Genomic DNA, 24,441 nt, shown 5'->3' on the forward strand with positions numbered 1-24,441 from the left:
CAGAAGACAGGTGAGGGTCAGAAGACAGGTGAGGGTTAGAAGACAGGTGAGGATCAGAAGACAGGTGAGGGTCAGAAGACAGGTGAGGGTCAGAAGACAGGTGAGGGTCACACGACAGGTGAGGGTCAGACGACAGGTGAGGATCAGAAGACAGGTGAGGGTCAGAAGACAGGTGAGGGTCAGAAGACAGGTGAGGGTCAGACGACAGGTGAGGGTCAGAAGACAGGTGAGGGTCAGAAGGGCATTAGCAGAGTAGAGAATCTGTCAGAGAATGAGTGAAATGAGCCGGTATTTATACTGCAGGACTGATGAGGGGAATGGAAACAGGTGAGCAGGTGAGCAGGTGAGCAGGTGAGCAGGTGAGCAGGTGAGCAGGTGGGCGGGGCAGGTCAGGTGATGGGGAGGTGTTACTGCAGGACTGATGAGGATTGATGAGGGAGTAGCTGGACCTGGTTGGAGACGGTCCCCCCCCAGTCAGTAGAGCTGATTAAACCTCCTGGATGAAGAGAGAAACTTGTAGTACTCACCTGGATGACGTAGAGATGAGGTTGTCTCCATGTTTGATGGCGTGTGCTTGTTGTTCATAGAGAATGGGAACAGAGCTTCAGGTAAAGCTTAAAGGTATTCACTCTATTTCCACCATCTTCCTGCTGCTCCACTCAATAAGAACCTGCTTTAATGACGTTAACAACCCATTCAAACCAGTGGGTTATTAGTGTAAAGTCCATTCAAACCAGTGGGTTATTAGAGTTAAGCCCATTAAAACCAGTGGGTTATTAGAGTTAAACCCATTAAAACCAGTGGGTTATTAGTGTAAAGCCCATTAAAACCAGTGGGTTATTAGTGTAAAACCCATTAAAACCAGTGGGTTATTAGTGTAAAACCCATGAAAACCAGTGGGTTATTAGTATAAAACCCATTAAAACCATTAAAACCAGTGGGTCATTAATGTAAAAACCATTCAAACCAATGGGTTATTAGTGTTAAACCCATTAAAACCAGTGGGTTATCAGTGTTAAACCCATTAAAACCAGTGGGTTATTAGTGTTAAACCCATTAAAACCAGTGGGTTATCAGTGTAAAACCCATTAAAACCAGTGGATTATCAGTGTAAAACCCATTAAAACCAGTGGGTTATCAGTGTTAAACCCATTAAAACCAGTGGGTTATCAGTGTAAAACCCTTTAAAACCAGTGGGTTATTAGTGTTAAACCCATTAAAACCAGTTGGTTATTAATGTGAAACCCATTCAAACCAATGGGTTATTAATGTTAAACCCATTAAAACCAGTGGGTTATTAGTGTTAAACCCATTAAAACCAGTGGGTTATTAGTGTTAAACCCATTAAAACCAGCGGGTTATTAGTGTTAAACCTATTAAAACCAGTGGGTTATCGGTGTAAAACCCATTAAAACCAGTTGGTTATCATTGTAAAACCCATTCAAACCATTAAAACCAGTGGGTTATTAGTGTAAAACCCATTAAAACCAGTGGGTTATTAGTGTTAAACCCATTAAAACCAGTGGGTTATTAATGTTAAACCCATTAAAACCAGTGGGTTATTAGTGTTAAACCCATTAAAACCATTAAAACCAGTGGGTTATTAGTGTTAAACCCATTAAACCCATGAAAACCAGTGGGTTATTAGTGTAAAACCCATTAAACCCATTAAAACCAGTGGGTTATTAGTGTTAAACCCATTAAAACCAGTGGGTTATTAGTGTAAAACCCATTAAACCCATTAAAACCAGTGGGTTATTAGTGTTAAACCCATTAAAACCAGTGGGTTATTAGTGTTAAACCCATTAAACCCATTAAAACCAGTGGGTTATTAGTGTTAAACCCATTAAAACCAGTGGGTTATTAGTGTTAAACCCATTAAACCCATTAAAACCAGTGGGTTATTAGTGTAAAACCCATTAAACCCATTAAAACCAGTGGGTTATTAGTGTTAAACCCATTAAAACCAGTGGGTTATTAGTGTAAAACCCATTAAACCCATTAAAACCAGTGGGTTATTAGTGTTAAACCCATTAAAACCAGTGGGTTATTAGTGTAAAACCCATTAAACCCATTAAAACCAGTGGGTTATTAGTGTTAAACCCATTAAAACCAGTGGGTTATCAGTGTTAAACCCATTAAACCCATTAAAACCAGTGGGTTATTAGTGTAAAACCCATTAAACCCATTAAAACCAGTGGGTTATTAGTGTTAAACCCATTAAAACCAGTGGGTTATTAGTGTAAAACCCATTAAACCCATTAAAACCAGTGGGTTATTAGTGTAAAACCCATTAAACCCATTAAAACCAGTGGGTTATTAGTGTTAAACCCATTAAAACCAGTGGGTTATTAGAGTCAAACCCATTAAAACCAGTGGGTTATTAGAGTTAAACCCATTAAAACCAGCGGGTTATTAGTGTTAAACCCATTAAAACCATTAAAACCAGTGGGTTATTAGAGTCAAACCCATTAAAACCAGTGGGTTATTAGTGTTAAACCCATTAAAACCAGTGGGTTATTTGAGTCAAACCCATTAAAACCAGTGGGTTATTAGTGTTAAACCCATTAAAACCAGTGGGTTATTAGTGTTAAACCCATTAAAACCAGTGGGTTATTAGAGTTAAACCCATTAAAACCAGTGGGTTATTAATGTTGTGTTCTTATTGAGTCATCCAGTGGAGTATCACCCCCCCACTAACATCACATAGTCCAACAGTCTGTTTAGTGTCTGATGATGAAACCAACATTCACATTAATGAGAGAAAATCACCGTGTTTTAGTTTACAGTGTTTGAAAGAACCAGATCTGCTTCATTAATCATAGTTATAATATAATATATTATATATAATAAATTATTGACGTGCACGTCGTCCTTCGTCTTCTGTCTCTCACACACTGACTCACACTCACACACCAACATTACTGTTTATACCATAACAACGTATTTATCCTGTTTCCTCCAGAAGAGGCTCAGACTGACGACAACATCACAGAGAAGAAGAAACCAGGTACGAGCTGCTGCTAGAGAACTACTAACAGTTTAGAGCTGCTGCTAGAGAACTACTAACAGTTTAGAGCTGCTAGAGAACTACTAACAGTTTAGAGCTGCTGCTAGAGAACTACTAACAGTTTAGAGCTGCTAGAGAACTACTAACAGTTTAGAGCTGTTAGAGAACTACTAACAGTTTAGAGCTGCTAGAGAACTACTAACAGTTTAGAGCTGCTAGAGAACTACTAACACTTTAGAGCTGCTAGAGAACTACTAACAGTTTAGAGCTGCTGCTAGAGAACTACTAACACTTTAGAGCTGTTAGAGAACTACTAACAGTTTAGAGCTGCTGCTAGAGAACTACTAACAGTTTAGAGCTGTTAGAGAACTACTAACACTTTAGAGCTGTTAGAGAACTACTAACACTTTAGAGCTGTTAGAGAACTACTAACACTTTAGAGCTGCTAGAGAACTACTAACAGTTTAGAGCTGCTGCTAGAGAACTACTAACAGTTTAGAGCTGTTAGAGAACTACTAACACTTTAGAGCTGTTAGAGAACTACTAACACTTTAGAGCTGTTAGAGAACTACTAACACTTTAGAGCTGCTGCTAGAGAACTACTAACAGTTTAGAGCTGCTAGAGAACTACTAACAGTTTAGAGCTGCTGCTAGAGAACTACTAACAGTTTAGAGCTGTTAGAGAACTACTAACACTTTAGAGCTGTTAGAGAACTACTAACACTTTAGAGCTGTTAGAGAACTACTAACACTTTAGAGCTGCTGCTAGAGAACTACTAACACTTTAGAGCTGTTAGAGAACTACTAACACTTTAGAGCTGCTGCTAGAGAACTACTAACACTTTAGAGCTGCTGCTAGAGAACTACTAACAGTTTAGAGCTGTTAGAGAACTACTAACACTTTAGAGCTGCTGCTAGAGAACTACTAACACTTTAGAGCTGCTGCTAGAGAACTACTAACAGTTTAGAGCTGTTAGAGAACTACTAACACTTTAGAGCTGTTAGAGAACTACTAACACTTTAGAGCTGCTGCTAGAGAACTACTAACACTTTAGAGCTGTTAGAGAACTACTAACACTTTAGAGCTGTTAGAGAACTACTAACACTTTAGAGCTGCTGCTAGAGAACTACTAACAGTTTAGAGCTGTTAGAGAACTACTAACACTTTAGAGCTGCTGCTAGAGAACTACTAACACTTTAGAGCTGCTGCTAGAGAACTACTAACAGTTTAGAGCTGTTAGAGAACTACTAACACTTTAGAGCTGCTGCTAGAGAACTACTAACACTTTAGAGCTGCTGCTAGAGAACTACTAACAGTTTAGAGCTGTTAGAGAACTACTAACACTTTAGAGCTGTTAGAGAACTACTAACACTTTAGAGCTGCTGCTAGAGAACTACTAACACTTTAGAGCTGTTAGAGAACTACTAACAGTTTAGAGCTGCTGCTAGAGAACTACTAACAGTTTAGAGCTGTTAGAGAACTACTAACAGTTTAGAGCTGTTAGAGAACTACTAACAGTTTAGAGCTGCTAGAGAACTACTAACAGTTTAGAGCTGCTGTTAGAGAACTACTAACAGTTTAGAGCTGTTAGAGAACTACTAACAGTTTAGAGCTGTTAGAGAACTACTAACAGTTTAGAGCTGCTAGAGAACTACTAACAGTTTAGAGCTGCTGCTAGAGAACTACTAACAGTTTAGAGCTGCTAGAGAACTACTAACAGTTTAGAGCTGCTGCTAGAGAACTACTAACACTTTAGAGCTGTTAGAGAACTACTAACACTTTAGAGCTGTTAGAGAACTACTAACACTTTAGAGCTGTTAGAGAACTACTAACACTTTAGAGCTGCTGCTAGAGAACTACTAACAGTTTAGAGCTGTTAGAGAACTACTAACACTTTAGAGCTGCTGCTAGAGAACTACTAACAGTTTAGAGCTGTTAGAGAACTACTAACACTTTAGAGCTGCTGCTAGAGAACTACTAACACTTTAGAGCTGCTGCTAGAGAACTACTAACAGTTTAGAGCTGTTAGAGAACTACTAACACTTTAGAGCTGTTAGAGAACTACTAACACTTTAGAGCTGCTGCTAGAGAACTACTAACACTTTAGAGCTGTTAGAGAACTACTAACAGTTTAGAGCTGCTGCTAGAGAACTAGTAACAGTTTAGAGCTGTTAGAGAACTACTAACAGTTTAGAGCTGTTAGAGAACTACTAACAGTTTAGAGCTGCTAGAGAACTACTAACAGTTTAAAGCTGCTGTTAGAGAACTACTAACAGTTTAGAGCTGTTAGAGAACTACTAACACTTTAGAGCTGCTGCTAGAGAACTACTAACAGTTTAGAGCTGTTAGAGAACTACTAACAGTTTAGAGCTGTTAGAGAACTACTAACAGTTTAGAGCTGTTAGAGAACTACTAACAGTTTAGAGCTGCTGTTAGAGAACTACTAACACTTTAGAGCTGCTGCTAGAGAACTACTAACAGTTTAGAGCTGCTGTTAGAGAACTACTAACAGTTTAGAGCTGTTAGAGAACTACTAACAGTTTAGAGCTGTTAGAGAACTACTAACACTTTAGAGCTGCTAGAGAACTACTAACAGTTTAGAGCTGCTAGAGAACTACTAACAGTTTAGAGCTGTTAGAGAACTACTAACAGTTTAGAGCTGTTAGAGAACTACTAACACTTTAGAGCTGTTAGAGAACTACTAACAGTTTAGAGCTGTTAGAGAACTACTAACAGTTTAGAGCTGCTGCTAGAGAACTACTAACAGTTTAGAGCTGTTAGAGAACTACTAACACTTTAGAGCTGTTAGAGAACTACTAACACTTTAGAGCTGCTGCTAGAGAACTACTAACACTTTAGAGCTGTTAGAGAACTACTAACAGTTTAGAGCTGCTGCTAGAGAACTACTAACAGTTTAGAGCTGTTAGAGAACTACTAACAGTTTAGAGCTGTTAGAGAACTACTAACAGTTTAGAGCTGCTAGAGAACTACTAACAGTTTAGAGCTGCTGTTAGAGAACTACTAACAGTTTAGAGCTGTTAGAGAACTACTAACAGTTTAGAGCTGTTAGAGAACTACTAACAGTTTAGAGCTGCTAGAGAACTACTAACAGTTTAGAGCTGCTGCTAGAGAACTACTAACAGTTTAGAGCTGCTAGAGAACTACTAACAGTTTAGAGCTGCTGCTAGAGAACTACTAACACTTTAGAGCTGTTAGAGAACTACTAACAGTTTAGAGCTGCTGCTAGAGAACTACTAACACTTTAGAGCTGTTAGAGAACTACTAACACTTTAGAGCTGTTAGAGAACTACTAACACTTTAGAGCTGTTAGAGAACTACTAACACTTTAGAGCTGCTGCTAGAGAACTACTAACAGTTTAGAGCTGTTAGAGAACTACTAACACTTTAGAGCTGCTGCTAGAGAACTACTAACAGTTTAGAGCTGTTAGAGAACTACTAACACTTTAGAGCTGCTGCTAGAGAACTACTAACACTTTAGAGCTGCTGCTAGAGAACTACTAACAGTTTAGAGCTGTTAGAGAACTACTAACACTTTAGAGCTGTTAGAGAACTACTAACACTTTAGAGCTGCTGCTAGAGAACTACTAACACTTTAGAGCTGTTAGAGAACTACTAACAGTTTAGAGCTGCTGCTAGAGAACTAGTAACAGTTTAGAGCTGTTAGAGAACTACTAACAGTTTAGAGCTGTTAGAGAACTACTAACAGTTTAGAGCTGCTAGAGAACTACTAACAGTTTAAAGCTGCTGTTAGAGAACTACTAACAGTTTAGAGCTGTTAGAGAACTACTAACACTTTAGAGCTGCTGCTAGAGAACTACTAACAGTTTAGAGCTGTTAGAGAACTACTAACAGTTTAGAGCTGTTAGAGAACTACTAACAGTTTAGAGCTGTTAGAGAACTACTAACAGTTTAGAGCTGCTGTTAGAGAACTACTAACACTTTAGAGCTGCTGCTAGAGAACTACTAACAGTTTAGAGCTGCTGTTAGAGAACTACTAACAGTTTAGAGCTGTTAGAGAACTACTAACAGTTTAGAGCTGTTAGAGAACTACTAACACTTTAGAGCTGCTAGAGAACTACTAACAGTTTAGAGCTGCTAGAGAACTACTAACAGTTTAGAGCTGTTAGAGAACTACTAACAGTTTAGAGCTGTTAGAGAACTACTAACAGTTTAGAGCTGTTAGAGAACTACTAACACTTTAGAGCTGTTAGAGAACTACTAACAGTTTAGAGCTGTTAGAGAACTACTAACAGTTTAGAGCTGTTAGAGAACTACTAACAGTTTAGAGCTGTTAGAGAACTACTAACAGTTTATAACGGAGTTATTAATCTAACACTCCTCCTCCATCCCACCTCTCCACAGGCCAGAGATACTTCCAGTGTATCTACGTCCCCGGGAAAAATGCACAGTACCCCCTACGACCTTTCACCCCGGCCATGTCCCCCGCCATGATGTCCCCCGCGATGATGTCCCCCGCCCTGCGGTCCATGATGGAGCAGCAGCAGCAGCAGCAGCAGCAGCAGCAGCAGCGGGCGGCGAGGGCGTCGGGCCGATAGGACGACATGAACTCTGTCCTCACGTCTGACAGCACTGCGTCCCCTCTGTCCTCCAGCAGGGGGAGACCTCTTAAATCTGAGGACGAACCACAGACAGAGAAGAGTGGACTCTACAGTATACTACAGTAAACTACTACAGTATACTACAGTAAACTACTACAGTATACTACTGTATACTACTACAGTATACTACTACAGTATACTACTGTCTATACTTCTAATGTATTGATGTAATTATTTATTCTCTGTGTGGTTGAGCTCCTGATAGTTTCCTCACTAGTCGTCACCGCCTCGCCTCGCTGAGCCGTAGATATAATATAATATAAAATATTTTAATATAATATAATATAATATAATATAATATAATATAATATAATATCACCAAACAAGGAAGCATTTATGTGAATATTCTAAAACCAGTATAATGTACATAACACTTATATTTGTAGGCTGAAATAAACACACACACACAGCTTGGGCATGTATAATATATATATATATATATATATATATATATATATATATATATATATATATATATATTCTATCATGGTATATTTATTTTATCTCATTCAGCATTTATACTTTAAGGCTTTTGTGCTGAAAAAACATTTTGTACAGTGAGAAAGACAAAATAAAGTAAAATAATACTAATTAATACTTTCACTTTTAAAAGAGTCCCCTTTTTAAAATAATAATAATAATAATAAATACTTTTAGTTTTAAAAGATACCCATTTTTTAAAATAATAGTAATAATAATAATAATAAATAATTTTAGTTTTAAAGATACTCTTTTTTAAAAAACAAGAGTAATACAATTTCTTAGTTTTAAAAGATACCCCTCTTTAAAATAATAATAATAATATTAATAATAAATACTTTTAGTTTTGAAAGATACCCATTTAAAAAAATATTAGTAATAAATATAAAACTGATAATACCTAAACAATCCTGAGACAGTATTTTGCATCAAATGATAAAGGAAAATAAATCAGGAGTTTTTTAAGAAATAAGAAAAAAAACAAAGAATAGTTTAGTATTGGATTTGATGGGCTTAAATATGACTTCATATTTTACTATCCGAGCTGTGATCAACAGCGTGTTTCCTCTCTTATTTATGAATCATCACCAGCTGTGTGTTGCTGCTTCGCTGCGTCTGAACCAGATCAACATGTCGATGTTTGGAGGTTAAATCTCAGGAGCTCCCACGTTTAGATCCCAGCAGCCTCTCTGTCTCCGACCGCCGACCAGCCGTCTCATCAGCACGTTGAACGCTGATTAATGATGAATAACGAGGAGACATCTGATAGAGATAATATATCAGGCAGGAAGCTGAGCTCGTCGCTACAGGAAGAGAATATATGATAGTTTACTGACGTACTCTGACGTGTTAGATGCAGTTTGTTGGATATTTTTCATTCCCAGACGCTGCGTTTTGTTTTAATATATCTGCCTTAAGGAGAAATTGAAGTGTCCTTAACTTCAACCAGGTGAACATAAGGGCTTGACGTGAAAGTTTACAGTATTTGTTCCCATCATCTAATATTATTATTAATAATTTAATACTTGAATACTGTTATTTTGTTTGGTATAATTGGCCTTTCTTTTCTTTAAACCTCAGAAGTCGTTGTTGACGAGTCAGCGTTCATATTTCTGCATATTGAGCTGTCTTTATTTTAAGTTAGCATGTTTGGAGCACAGACTGAATATAAAGATGGCCGACACGACAGCTCCGTTAAAGTGAAGCCAAAACATCTGGATGGCCCCCTGGTGGCTGGCTGCAGTAAGCCCTGCCCCCCCCGTCCCCCTCTGTGTTAGCGGATGGGTCAAACTAAAGAACTAAAAAGTTAAATAAAGATGGTTTCTGTTGTTATAGGTAGTTCTGGGGTTTGTTCATGTTTCTGATCAGTTTGGTTTTATTTACTTATTTGACGCTATAAAAAGGGGGCGGGACGTTCATGATGGACAGCTGTGAGTCTCTCTCGCTGACGAGCTGATCGGCTCGTGATTCGGGCGGGTGACCTCGATACCGCGGCGGCTCCACCCCCTCATGACGACGTCAACATCTCCAGATGTTAGCTTCCGTATCGATCCATAGTTTGGCTTCATTCTGTTGAGCGGGGGGGAAGTGGAGACGCGGCAGCCATCTTTAGAGTCTGCGGCTCAGAGACAGAACCGTAATGTGACCAACCAATGAGACGCTGTGATGTCTGCTACAGCGGATAAATGTTAACCAGCAGCTTATTTACAAAGCCTGATATATATATATATATATATATTATATATGATATGATATTTCCAGTTAGCTCACTCTCTGGTTCTGTACCTGAACAACAGCTGCAGTTTGTTTTCTGTCTTACTGAATGAGAACCTCGACTCCAAAGAACCCAGAGGTTGTTTCACTCCGTCAGCTCAGTGATGCTGAGAGGGATGAGACCCGCATCAGTCCTCCAAACCCACTGGGGTCTTCACTTTATACTCACTAACAGCTTCTAAACTGTAATATTAATGCACTCGTACTGTTACAGTGGTTACCTAAAGTTTAACACCTGGACGGACTCGGAGCTGATATTTAACTGATATTTAAGGAGGAGGGCGACCGTATCTTTAACCCACAGCTTCCTCATCCTCACTGTACTGCAGCTCCATCCTCAGTCTCTCAGGGTTAATCTCCAGAGGTCTCCAGAGGTCAATGATGAACCTGCATCCTGTCTCCCAGCCAGCAGGAGGCGACTCCTCCAGTTGTATAGAAGAAGTCTGGCTGTATTATTCTGTCTGAGTAACGTTCGCTGACAACTACAGTTACCAGCTGTAAATTATTCAGCCTTTTTTACAACTTCAACTACATGTTTTTAATTGTTTTTAAAGATTTACTTCAGAGGCGTGTTATGTAAATGTTACGCAAAACAACGTTACATAAAATGACGTTACGTAAAATGACATTACATAAAACAACGTTACGTAAAACGACGTTACGTAAAACGACGTTACGTAAAACGACGTTACGTAAAACGACGTTACGTAAAACGACGTTACGTAAAACGACGTTACGTAAAATGACGTTACGTAAAACGACGTTAAGCAAAACGACGTTACGTAAAACAACGTTACGTAAAACAACGTTACGTAAAACAACGTTACGTAAAACAATGTTACCTAAAACAACTTTACCTGAAACAATGTTACGTAAAACAACGTTACATAAAACAATGTTACCTAAAACAACTTTACCTGAAACAACATTACGTAAAACAACGTTACGTAAAACAACGCTACGTAAAACTACGCTACGTAAAACTACGCTACGTAAAACAACGCTATGTAAAACATTACGTAAAACAACATTACGTAAAACAACATTACGTAAAACAACGTTACGTAAAACAACGTTACGTAAAACAACGTTACGTAAAACAACATTACGTAAAACAATGTTACGTAAAACGTTACATAAAACAACGTCACGTAAAACAACGTTACGTAAAACAACGTTACGTAAAATAACGTTACGTAAAATAACGTTACGTAAAACAACGTTACGTAAAACAACGCTACGTAAAACAACGCTACGTAAAACAAGGTTACCTAAAACAAGGTTACCTAAAACAACGTTACATAAAACAACGTTACATAAAACAATGTTAAGTAAAACAATGTTATATAAAACAACTTTACCTAAAACAACTTTACCTAAAACAATGTTACGTAAAACAACGTTACGTAAAACAATGTTACGTAAAACAACGTTACATAAAACAACGTTACCTAAAACAACGTTACCTAAAACAACGTTACGTAAAATAACGTTACGTAAAACAACGTTACGTAAAACAACGTTACGTAAAACAACGTTACGTAAAACAACGTTACCTAAAACAACTTTACCTGAAACAACATTACGTAAAACAACGCTACGTAAAACAACGTTACGTAAAACAACGCTACGTAAAACAACGCTACGTAAAACATTACGTAAAACAACATTACGTAAAACAACGTTACGTAAAACAACGCTACGTAAAACAACGCTACGTAAAACAAGCTTACCTAAAACAAGGTTACCTAAAACAACTTTACCTAAAACAATGTTACGTAAAACAATGTTATGTAAAACAATGTTACGTAAAACAATGTTACGTAAAATAACGTTACGTAAAATAACGTTGCGTAAAACAACGTTACGTAAAACAACGTTACCTAAAACAACTTTACCTGAAACAATGTTACGCAAAATAACGTTGCCTAAAACAACGTTACATAAAAACCATAAAGTCAACATTTATGGTTGACGACACTCCGACTGAATGTTTAAGTTTTGCTGAGCAGTTCCACAGAGACCTTTATTATATATTATTATATATTATTATATATTCTTGATATTTGAGGATCTCTCCAGAAACATTTGGGACAGAGTTTCTGGTATCTGTAGGTCAGTATTTATCGATAATTTTATATATTTTATTCAGTTACAGTCTGAAGCTGTTAAAACCAGGTGTGTTCCAGGTGTGAGCTCTGGAGGAAGACGAGGAGGAACCTGCTGCAGCAGCTGCAGATCTACAGGAAATGTTTTAAATCTACTTTTGAAGAGACTTTGTAAAGATTTCAGAAGTCTTTCTGAGGTGCTGCTGAACCTCGTGGGCTTGATTTTGTGAATGAAATCTGCAATAAGAGTTTGAAGACTTAAAGTCGGCGGGGAATTTGATGATTGTGTTGTCATAAGAAAGCAGATGAGTTGCTTTATTGGAGTAATTTTCTCCACCGAACAAATCTGTTTGAGGTTGTTTTCGAAGGATCACTTTGATTTGTTAATGATTTCTGATGTTAATGTGCATGACGGTGTGATTTAAAGGAAGTACAGCGACGCGTTTTTCAGCTGTATTTCACACAAGCGTCACTCTCCGGTGTTAAACACACACCAGTCAGTCATCTGCATATAGACGGCAGCTGGTTGATTAGTTGCAGACTGACTCTGAGTCTAAGAGATGAAAATAGATTTTTGTTGAGAGGATATTTTTGTTGTGTTGTTCAGCATCATCAATAGACTGTAATCATGTTAACTATGTTTCATAAGGAGACGGTATAAACTACCGAGGTGTATGATGTCATCACACCAGACTCCATCACACTTTTTAAACCTTTTAGGAGCCAATTAAACGTCAGCAGAGACGTTTCAGGACTCGACTGAGGACGTCTGCTGTGGTGATAACACGGAGAATCACCTAAACGCATTCTGAGTCCGAATTTCAATAAATATTTGCAGAAATTTGTGAGGCTGTTACTGTGATTCTTTATATTACTGACGAGCCAGAATGATGAGACGTCTCGTTGAGGGACACAGAAGGACGTTTAGGACTTCCTGCTCGGAAGAAACGCGTCTACTATTTTCAGTCATTGCAAAGTATTTATGTCCTCCCTGAGTCCCAGCAGACAGACAGGTTGTCTTTATGTCCTCCCTGAGTCCCAGCAGACAGACAGGTTGTCTTTATGTCCTCCCTGAGTCCCAGCAGACAGACAGGCTGTCTTTATGTCCTCCCTGAGTCCCAGCAGACAGACAGGTTGTCTTTATGTCCTGAGTCCCAGCAGACAGACAGGTTGTCTTTATGTCTTCCCTGAGTCCCAGCAGACAGACAGGTTGTCTTTATGTCTTCCCTGAGTCCCAGCAGACAGACAGGTTGTCTTTATGTCCTCCCTGAGTCCCAGCAGACAGACAGGCTGTCTTTATGTCCTCCCTGAGTTCCAGCAGACAGACAGGTTGTCTTTATGTCCTGAGTCCCAGCAGACAGACAGGTTGTCTTTATGTCCTCCCTGAGTCCCAGCAGACAGACAGGTTGTCTTTATGTCTTCCCTGAGTCCCAGCAGACAGACAGGTTATCTTTATGTCCTCCCTGAGTCCCAGCAGACAGACAGGTTGTCTTTATGTCCTCCCTGAGTCCCAGCAGACAGACAGGTTGTCTTTATGTCCTGAGTCCCAGCAGACAGACAGGTTGTCTTTATGTCCTACCTGAGTCCCAGCAGACAGACAGGTTGTCTTTATGTCTTCCCTGAGTCCCAGCAGACAGACAGGTTGTTTTTATGTCTTCCCTGAGTCCCAGCAGACAGACAGGTTGTCTTTATGTCCTACCTGTTAACAGACATCAGAAACTGAAGTGAGACAGAAAATGAAGAGAGAATGTGAAAGTTGACGTGTGTCCGTATTTATTTTGCTCGTTTTACATGATGCAGTTCAGCAAATTGTCTTTGAGGACATTTATAAACATTTAACAGCTGCTAACTCAACTCCTATTATATATACTGGCATCCCATAATAACGTCACTATCCAGGTCGTATAGTGGTCTCCCCTACAGCTCCTACTGTAACTATACAATCAAAGAACAGTGATATGAATATCAAATCAATAAAAGAGTTATGCATTCATCATCAGGAAATGATCAATCATTAAAAGAAGAAAGTCATTCAGTGTCTGAATCCTCACATAATAATAATAATAATAATAATAACAATAATAATAATAATAACAATAATAATAATAATAATAATAACAACAACAATAACAATAATAATAACAACAATAATAATAATAATAATAACAATAACAATAATAATAATAACAATAATAATAATAATAATAATAACAATAACAATAATAATAATAATAATAACAATAATAATAATAACAATAATAATAATAATAATAGCAATAACAATAATAATAATAATAATAATAATAATAATAATAATAACAACAATAATAATAATAACAATAACAATAATAATAATAATAATAATAACAATAATAATAATAATAATAACAATAACAATAATAACAATAATAATAATAATAATAATAATAATAATAATAATAACAATAATAATAATAATCATAATCATAATAATCATAATCATAATAATGATCAGAAACAGTACATACATCAGGTTGTTAATGGACGAGGTGGCTTTGGCTGAGATAAATCAAACATTAGTGACAGTCAGTGAGAAATACATTATAATAATAATAATATATAATAATAATAATATATAATATATAATAATAAAGACAGGACGTTGACAACACTTGTGATTCCATAATGAAGAATTATTGTGAAGAAAATACTGATTCAATTCAGTTTTCATAACCTCACTGAGGAATAAAACTCTTCATGTGAACATTTAAATACTAACTGATCTGATACAGTGCATTTACTGTCTGTCAATGGTACCAGCATGTTAACCATTTACCTCACTGAAACTAGACATGGATGTCAACGGTTTCCCTTTTTTATCACCATTTACTGTCTGTCAATGGTACCAGCATGTTAACCATTTACTTCACTGAAACTAGACATGGATGTCAACGGTTTCCCTTTTTTATCACCATTTACTGTCTGTCAATGGTACCAGCATGTTAACCATTTACTTCACTGAAACTAGACATGGATGTCAACGGTTTCCCTTTTTTATCACCATTTACTGTCTGTCAATGGTACCAGCATGTTAACCGTTTACTTCACTGAAACTATACATGGAAGTCAACGGTTTCCCTTTTTTATCACCATTTACTGTCTGTCAATGGTACCAGCATGTTAACCATTTACTTCACTGAACCTAGACATGGATGTCAACGGTTTCCCTTTTTTATCACCATTTACTGTCTGTCAATGGTACCAGCATGTTAACCGTTTACTTCACTAAAACTAGACATGGAAGTCAACGGTTTCCCTTTTTTATCACCATTTACTGTCTGTCAATGGTACCAGCATGTTAACAGTTTACTTCACTGAAACTAGACATGGAAGTCAACGGTTTCCATTTTTATCACCATTTACTGTCTGTCAATGGTACCAGCATGTTAACCGTTTACTTCACTGAAACTAGACATGGAAGTCAACGGTTTCCCTTTTTTATCACCATTTACTGTCTGTCAATGGTACCAGCATGTTAACCATTTACTTCACTGAACCTAGACATGGATGTCAACGGTTTCCCTTTTTTATCACCATTTACTGTCTGTCAATGGTACCAGCATGTTAACCGTTTACTTCACTGAAACTAGACATGGAATTCAACGGTTTCCCTTTTTTATCACCATTTACTGTCTGTCAATGGTACCAGCATGTTAACAGTTTACTTCACTGAAACTAGACATGGAAGTCAACGGTTTCCCTTTTTTATCACCATTTAGTGTCAAATATGTGAAGAAAAACAACACGTGTATCTCAGTTCGATGGATGATGGCGACGTCGTCTCTTCTACAGTCATGATTTAACTTTGAATGGTTCCAGACTGGGATTAAACAGAACATCTGTCTGCTGACCACATCTGGCACCATCATGGAGGTCTACTGGAGGTCTACTGCTGCTGTTCAAAGTAAAACCTGAACACCCCAAAATAAGGTTCAAATGAACAAATCAACATTTTCAAATAGTGTTTTTTAGTCAGCGTGCACGTCCACAAACAGATCACAGATCAGAGATCTGAGATCACAGATCATCACAGATCATCACAGATCACAGATCAGAGATCAAAGATCATCACAGATCATCACAGATCACAGATCACAGATCAGAGATCAGAGATCAGAGATCAAAGATCATCACAGATCACAGATCAGAATGTCTGAATGGAAACGTGAGGTCGGTTGTTCTCCCGTACAGACCGGTCTCGTCTCTCCACCTGTTTTAATGCAAATTCTCAATTTTAAATATCACTAAATATTTTTTTACGCTCGGCTGAAGAGTGAGCTGATAGTGTTTCAGTGCTCTCTGATGTTAGTGAGCTGATAGTGTTTCAGTGCTCTCTGATGTTAGTGAGCTGATAGTGTTTCAGTGCTCTCTGATGTTAGTGAGCTGATAGTGTTTCAATGCTCTCTGATGTTAGTGAGCTGATAGTGTTTCAGTGCTCTCTGATGTTAGTGAGCTGATAGTGTTTCAGTGCTCTCTGATGTTAGTGAGCTGATAGTGTTTCAGTGCTCTCTGATGTTAGTGAGCTGATAGTGTTTCAGTGCTCTCTGATGTTAGTGAGCTGATAGTGTTTCAGTGCTCTCTGATGTTAGTGAGCTGATAGTGTTTCAGTGTTTTAGTGTTTTAGTGTTTTAGTGTGAGGTGGAGGTGGTGACGGTAGTCTCTAGTATTTCTGTCGGTTTGTAGGTTCAGCTTCTTCTTCTGCTGCTTTTACTCTGAAGGAAAACATGAAACTGGAACGTCATGTGACAACTTTACGTCTAATTCACACCAGGCAGCGGCGACGTGCGGCTCGCTGCACTGGTCACATAGTTTCTGCGGCTGCGAGGCGTGTTCACGTGTTTCAGACGGAATAAAGGCTTTGTGACACAGATCAACGTGTCTGGCCGCTGCTCGCTGAGCTCGGTTTTGGCCGCCGCAGCTTTTCATAGACGTCACACGGCGGCGGAATTCAGCGTTACGGCTGAATGCTGAAGTTAGCGTAGCATTAGCATGTGGCTGAAGGTTGAAGTTAGCGTAGCATTAGCATGTGGCTGGAGGTTGAAGTTAGCGTAGCATTAGCATGTGGCTGGAGGTTAACGTTAGCGTAGCATTAGCATGCGGCTGGAGGTTGAAGTTAGCGTAGCATTAGCATGTGGCTGGAGGTTGACGTTAGCGTAGCATTAGCATGTGGCTGGAGGTTGAAGTTAGCGTAGCATTAGCATGTGGCTGGAGGTGCACTCCCTCTACCGGTCACTAGACACACGAGTCACAAATATTACGAAGCAGAAATTTACAGAACGACGTCGGCTTCACGTTTCTCTAGTCTGACGGGAGAATAACAGGAAGTGGACTCAACGTTTCCTGAATAAAGATGCGTTGGCTCACTGTGAACTCACATTACTGGTGACAGAACAGCACAGAGAGGTTGAATCAGAATGTTTAGAAGAATCCCAGCAGACCTCCAGGACGGCGTCTAAAGTGTGAACGCCGTCATGACGTCACTAAACCCGTCGGTTTGGTTAACAGCTCTGTGACATGTTCTCAGCAGGAAAGACAGAACAACACAAAGAACATTCAAAATGCTGAAATCCCTTCAAATCAAAACAGATTCTAACTTGATTATTGTGTTAACAGTTCATACGATGTAATAAACAAGGTAGATATCATTTTAATAAAATACTGACAGGAAACAGAAAAGTCTTAAATGTTCTGGTGAAGCACGGAGCGTCACCGATAAAGTAGATCTGTAATCAAATGTAAATCTTTAGCTGTGTGTTACGGTGTTTAAGTTCCTCTACATACGACACGTTTCACAAGAGAACGAAGCAGCCGACCGTCAACACGTTCACCCTAAAAACATCCTTCTGTGTGACACTCAGCATCGCTATATTCAAGCAGTATACAGATGTTGAGTTCATGTAAACGTTGTATCCTAACAACTGGAAGCATCTACAGTGGCTGTGTGTGTGTTGATATCTACCGATGCACACCAATCCTTCTGTTTCACACTCGACCCATAGTTTATTACAGTCTCTCTGATGTGCACAAAACTGGCAGTTGTACATCTCCCCCAACAATAACCTCTCTGACGCGCTAATAAGAGACGCCGGGAACATCCCAGCGTTGTTGGTTTATTAAATATCATGAATCTGAAATGATCTAATGTTAATCTGATGATGTTTTAGGGATGTAGGTAGAGTTACATCTGAAGAGCATCGGGCGGGATGCTGATAAAGTTCAGGGTTGAAGATGTGTTTTGCTGTCAGTGCTCAGAAAATTAAATCGTATCTAGACGCGTCTGCAAAACTCCAAATGATGAAGTTTATTAAACATTTCAAGCCGTTTCAAAGGAGCAGTGAGGACGATCTGGACGATCTGGACGATCTGGTGGTGAGTTTACAGACTGCAACCAACTGAAACGTCTCCGTTTGCTGAGCGTGTAGCAGAGCTACGCTGGCCGACGTGGACACATGAATATCCCTCTCTAGAGTCAGAGTTTGTCCATCCCGGGCTACTGTAGAAACATGGCGGAGGCTCCGTGAAGAGGACGCGCTCCCCACGTAGATAAACGGCTCATTCTTTCAGAGTTTTAGTGAACTTTGAAGTCGCAGCCTCAACCGACAGCAGAGAAGTGTGTGTGGTTGACCAGCCCGTTGTCATTCCCAGGGCCGTTGGCGCTAGTTATCGCCACACAATGCGCCCGTTAGCGCCGGTAAGAGACGCACCAGGTTTTCCATTAACTACAAAACAAAATGTTGTGGTGACGTAGTTTAAAGAGTGAAAGACACACATTAGTGTGGGATAGCCTTTAGATAACAAAAAGTGTGAACCTTTGCCATAAATCGGGAGAACTACAGGAGGATTGTGACCCCGGGATGATAAACGGGAGTCTCCCGGGAACATGGTGAGGGTTGGCGAGACTCCAGCACTGTTACCTTTAGCTAAGACCGGCTGGTCACATGTTAAACTATAACATCAGCATGAGGCGGACTGTCCTCTCCAGCAGACGGATCCCAGCGAGGACTCCACCGTGCACAGCAGCCTCTGAGCTCTCTGGTAAGTGGGGTCGACGTGTCATGAACGCTGCTGTGATAGTTTAACGTTCCAGCTGTCTGCTCGCGTTGCGGCCGGCCTCATCACACTTCCTGCCGCCGGCTTCTCTGCTTCTCAGCCTGACTGGCTTCATCCTCTGCTGCTCTGCCCGTCGTCCTCGCCGTTTCCTGTCTAACATCCGGCTGTTGAACCTTCTGCTCTTCACAACATCAGTGAATTATAGAGTTGGAAGAGCCGGTACGTCAAACACCTCCAGCTGCAGCCGTGGACGAGTCAGAGCATCATTTTAAATATCTACACTGCAGCTGGATCTGGTCTGAGAACATCATTTAAATGAAATACTGATATTTGAATATGTAAAATAAAACTTCTCTGAGATCAAATGACATAAATCTCTTTACCTCCTGAGATGGACGCTTTATCAGCGCGTTAGTCTGCAGGTCTGGAGCGGTCACGTTGACTACCGTTCATATTATTTCCAAAATAAGATCCCATGGTGGTCACAGGAAGGGGCGGGGCTTCAACTCTATCACAATAAAAGCGTGACTCATTCATAATAACACTGCTCCAGAGCACTACTAGAGGTCATGAACTCAACACGGCACCTTTAAAAGTCAAAGTGTGAATTACTGAAGTCATTTTCTTATCGATCATCAATCAAATCTGAAAATTAATAATTGAACGTGAGATGTGGTTGAAAGCTCAGAAGAAAGCTAATAAGTGGACCTTGAATCGAGATTATAAACTAATACTGATTAAAATAGCTTTTAGCTGCGTTATGAAACACCAATAACGTCCTGAAATAATGCAAATGAACTTCTAATGCTGACCTGTTCTAAACACAGACACGTCGTAACGTTTGGCCTTTTCAGAGGAGAGATTATTATTATTGCCAGAAATATAAGAAATGTGTCACAAACAGGGTGATATGTTTGCCCTTTCTCTGCTTTTATAAAAATCAAATTTAGACTTATTTATTTGTCTGGCTAGACATCCTAAATTCTCAAAATATATATTTTGGTCGTCTTCAGCCAAACATGATGATGTGAGTTTAAAAATGTTCCTACTGGCAGAAGAAATGCTGTATTCTGAGACATAAGGGTCAGAAAAACACTTAATTCATCAAGCCAACTGTTACCGTAAAGGGGGGTTTGCTTTTCTAAGAGATAACTGGAGCGAGACCAGGAGAGACGTCCAGTAAACCCTCAGTAACCTCCCAATAAACCCCCAGTAAACCCCAAGAAAACCCTCAGTAAACCCTCAGTAACCTCCCAGTAAACCCCCAGTAAACCCTCAGTAAACCCTCAGTAACCTCCCAGTAATCTCCCAGTAAACCCCCAGTAAACTCTCAGTAAACCCTCAGTAAACAACCAGTAAACTCCCAGTAAACCCCCAGTAAACTCTCAGTAAACCCCCAGTAAACTCCCAGTAAATGCCCAGTAAACATCCAGTAACCTCCCAATAAACTCCCAGTAAACTCCCAGTAACCTCCCAGTAAATTCCCAGTAACCTCCCAGTAAACCCCCAGTAAAACCTCAGTAAACCCCCAGTAAACTCCCAGTAACCTCTCAGTAAACGCCCAGCAACCTCCTTGTAAACCCCCCAGTAAACCCTCAGTAACCTCCCAGTAAATTCCCAGTAACCTCCCAGTAAACCCTCAGTAACCTCCCAGTAACCTCCTAGTAACCTCCCAGTAAATTCCCAGTAACCTCCCAGTAAACCCTCAGTAACCTCCCAGTAACCTCCCAGTAACCGTTGAACCGCTGAACCGTTGAACCGTTGAACCGCTGAACCGTTGAACCGTTGAACCGCTGAACCGCTGAACCAGTGAACCGCTGAACCGCTGAACCAGTGAACCGCTGAACCGCTGAACCGTTGAACCGTTGAACCGTTGAACCGCTGAACCGTTGAACCAGTGAACCGTTGAACCGCTGAACCGCTGAACCAGTGAACCGCTGAACCGCTGAACCGCTGAACCGTTGAACCGTTGAACCGCTGAACCGTTGAACCGCTGAACCGCTGAACCGTTGAACTGCGGCCTCGGCGCTGTTCGAAGGATCATTTCCAGCTTTTCAAACCGCCCATATATGATACAACAGGACGTGGTAACGTCACAACTCTTAGCGTCTGTTCTCCCTCCCTGCTCCACGCTGAGCGGCCGGATCGTTCAAAGACGATAATTTACAGATTTCTGGAATTGGCACTTGACAAATAAGTAAATAAATAAATGTATAGAAGACCATCGGTAGCTCTTAGGACGCCCGTCTGTGTGAGGAAACGTCCGTCTCGTCTCTGGCTGCTTCCTATCAGCTCTTTTCCTGGAGTTCAGGAGGAACCAGAAGAATCCAGCAGCAGCAGCAGCAGCATGTTCTGGAGGAAGGTGTTTTCAGGTAAGTCAGTGTGTTAGAGTGTGTGAATACTGATTCTGCCGTAGAGCCGTTGCTGGTTTAATGTGGTTTAGTCCAGCGAGAGCAGCGGCTGCATGTTGTCTTCTTCACTCTTGACTTTGTCTGGTCGTTTCAGGACGCCGGGTTCCACCACCGACTGAGACCTGCAGGGAAACACAAGACCATCAGCATTAGTGACCCGGTCTCCCACCAAATCACGTTCCTATAAAACTAAACCGCTGAAACAAAACACTTTGAGGGAAACGTTTTCTCCCAGATTACAGACACAGTTTTAAACGTGTGAAATTGCTGCACGTCGCAGGTTTGAATCCCGGCTTTGGGCTCTTCTGTGCGGAGTTTGCAAGTTCTCCCCGTGTTAGCGTGGGTTTACTCCGGGTTCTCCGGTTTCCTCCCACAGTCCAAAGACATGCAGGTTAGTGTGGGTTTATCCCGGGTTCTCAGGTTTCCTCCCACAGTCCAAAGACATGCAGGTTAGTGTGGGTTTACCCCGGGTTCTCAGGTTTCCTCCCACAGTCCAAAGACATGCAGGTTAGTGTGGGTTTACCCCGGGTTCTCAGGTTTCCTCCCACAGTCCAAAGACATGCAGGTTAGTGTGGGTTTATCCCGGGTTCTCAGGTTTCCTCCCACAGTCCAAAGACATGCAGGTTAGTGTGGGTTTACCCCGGGTTTCTCAGGTTTCCTCCCACAGTCCAAAGACATGCAGGTTAGTGTGGGTTTATCCCGGGTTCTCAGGTTTCCTCCCACAGTCCAAAGACATGCAGGTTAGTGTGGGTTTACCCCGGGTTCTCAGGTTTCCTCCCACAGTCCAAAGACATGCAGGTTAGTGTGGGTTTACCCCGGGTTCTCAGGTTTCCTCCCACAGTCCAAAGACATGCAGGTTAGTGTGGGTTTACCCCGGGTTCTCAGGTTTCCTCCCACAGTCCAAAGACATGCAGGTTAGTGTGGGTTTACCCCGGGTTCTCAGGTTTCCTCCCACAGTCCAAAGACATGCAGGTTAGTGTGGGTTTACCCCGGGTTCTCAGGTTTCCTCCCACAGTCCAAAGACATGCAGGTTAGTGTGGGTTTACCCCGGGTTCTCAGGTTCCCTCACACAGTCAGACATATGCTGTCGTAGGTTCAAGTCCCTGCAGCAGCTGGAATAAAAACAGTGAGCTAAAAGCAGTCCTACAGTGACTACTACAGACGTGATGAGCTGACCTCTTCATGGTTTTCGGGGACAGGTTTTTCTCCAGGTCTCTCTCCAGGTCTTGGACTGACAGGGTGTAGGACTCCGGACAATAGTCGGTCTCTTCGTCGTAGGCGTGATCCAGCAGCGTTCGCGCCCACGTGCCCATATCGTACGGTGGCATCATCCCGCCGAGCTCCGACGGCAAGATCTCAGGATGGATCAGCTGGTGGAGGCTGTTCAGGTTGTTGCCGTGCATGAAGATCTGTAGAGGGAACGGATACGTCAGACCATCTAGACCATCTACACCATCTAGACCATCTAGACCATCTAGACCATCTACACCATCTAGACCATCTAGACCATCTAGACCATCTACACCATCTAGACCATCTACACCATCTAGACCATCAAGACCATCTAGACCATCTACACCATCTAGACCATCTAGACCATCTAGACCGTTTAGATCTTTTAGACAGTTTAGACTCTGGGCTATATAGACAGTATATATATATAGCCTATTTAATGTAATATGTTGTTACCCTCTTCCTGGTCTTGTCCTTGAGGAAGGGTCGTATCACGGTGTAGAGAGCGTGGATGTACCAGGGCTGGTTCACAAAGTGGATTCCTCCAAATCTGGCAGGAAAACTGTCCTGTTGGAAAAAGAAATAGATGAGAATGATAAAGGAGGATGATAAAGGAGGATGATAAAGGGGGATGATAAAGGAGGATGATAAAGGATGATAAAGGATGATAAAGGGGGATGATAAAGGAGGATGATAAAGGAGGATGATAAAGGATGATAAAGGAGGATGATAAAGGATGATAAAGGAGGATGATAAAGGATGATAAAGGGGGATGATAAAGGAGGATGATAAAGGATGATAAAGGATGATAAAGGGGGATGATAAAGGGGATGATAAAGGAGGATGATAAAGGGGGATGATAAAGGAGGATGATAAAGGATGATAAAGGATGATAAAGGGGGATGATAAAGGGGATGATAAAGGAGGATGATAAAGGGGGATGATAAAGGGGGATGATAAAGGAGGATGATAAAGGATGATAAAGGAGGATGATAAAGGGGGATGATAAAGGGGGATGATAAAGGAGGATGATAAAGGGGGATAATGCCGTTATAACCAGACGACTTAACGACAGCTGAAAGATGCAACGTCTCTGTGTTTATCCCAGTAACAGAATCAAGAGGACATTTGTCTCTCCTCTGAGTTCCAGCTAGTGAAAGATGTCCCTGTGAGCTTCCTGTCCCGTTTCATTAGATCAGTTTGGTAAATGGACTCTAATCTCGTGGTCAACAGGAAACGGTTGGGTTCATCCAGGTCAGAGTGGAGTCTGAGCCCGACGCAGTGTTTCCTCCGACGCTGGACGCCATTATGAGAATTACACTGTCAGAGAGAGTCATGATGTGGACGCGGTCCAGCTGGACGGGGACATTACATCCTGACATAACACAGCCAGCTGATGACAAGAGGCTCGGGACAGACGCTCATATAAAAATTGTTAGCAGTGTCAGTGTGGGAGACACAGTGTCTGTGTGGGAGACACAGTGTGGGAGACACAGTGTCAGTGTGGGAGACACAGTGTGGGAGACACAGTGTCTGTGTGGGAGACACAGTGTGGGAGACACAGTGTGGGAGACACAGTGTCTGTGTGGGAGACACAGTGTGGGAGACACAGTGTGGGAGACACAGTGTCTGTGTGGGAGACACAGTGTGGGAGACACAGTGTCAGTGTGGGAGACACTGTGGCGGTACTGAGTTC

The 24,441-nt window shown here is 40.8% G+C and overlaps 3 protein-coding genes across 3 annotated transcripts in view; 2 read left to right on the forward strand and 1 right to left on the reverse strand.

Moving 5' to 3' along the window:
• LOC119476987 (probable serine/threonine-protein kinase kinX) overlaps positions 1-7,724 on the forward strand; it is a 39,653-nt gene extending 31,929 nt beyond the window's left edge. The window contains exons 35-36 of the mRNA XM_037750725.1: positions 2,966-3,010; positions 7,395-7,724. Of these exons, the coding sequence (XP_037606653.1) occupies positions 2,966-3,010; positions 7,395-7,588 (239 nt within the window). The 3' untranslated portion in view covers positions 7,589-7,724. The remainder of the gene's footprint in view (positions 1-2,965; positions 3,011-7,394) is intronic.
• A 660-nt stretch (positions 7,725-8,384) lies between these two features.
• LOC119477507 (salivary glue protein Sgs-3-like) lies at positions 8,385-12,857 on the forward strand. The gene is made up of 2 exons (XM_037751607.1): positions 8,385-11,684; positions 12,355-12,857. The coding sequence occupies exons 1-2, from the start codon at positions 10,485-10,487 to the stop codon at positions 12,364-12,366; spliced, it is 1,212 nt and encodes a 403-aa protein (XP_037607535.1). The 5' UTR covers positions 8,385-10,484; the 3' UTR covers positions 12,367-12,857.
• An 8,563-nt stretch (positions 12,858-21,420) lies between these two features.
• clvs2 (clavesin 2) overlaps positions 21,421-24,441 on the reverse strand; it is a 22,648-nt gene continuing 19,627 nt past the window's right edge. Inside the window, exons 3-5 of the mRNA XM_037751608.1 lie at positions 23,202-23,312; positions 22,689-22,921; positions 21,421-21,634 (exon numbers count right to left, since the gene is read on the reverse strand). Coding sequence (XP_037607536.1) covers positions 21,541-21,634; positions 22,689-22,921; positions 23,202-23,312 — 438 coding nt within the window. The 3' untranslated portion in view covers positions 21,421-21,540. The remainder of the gene's footprint in view (positions 21,635-22,688; positions 22,922-23,201; positions 23,313-24,441) is intronic.

The sequence above is a fragment of the Sebastes umbrosus genome, chromosome 18, assembly GCF_015220745.1.
Source record: "Sebastes umbrosus isolate fSebUmb1 chromosome 18, fSebUmb1.pri, whole genome shotgun sequence".
In the NCBI taxonomy this organism is placed as follows: domain Eukaryota; kingdom Metazoa; phylum Chordata; class Actinopteri; order Perciformes; family Sebastidae; genus Sebastes; species Sebastes umbrosus.

What these genes read in the sequence shown, in the direction of transcription:
- LOC119477507 (XM_037751607.1), top strand. Translation starts at nt 10,485, where the DNA reads ATGTTACGCAAAACAACGTTACATAAAATGACGTTACGTAAAATGACA.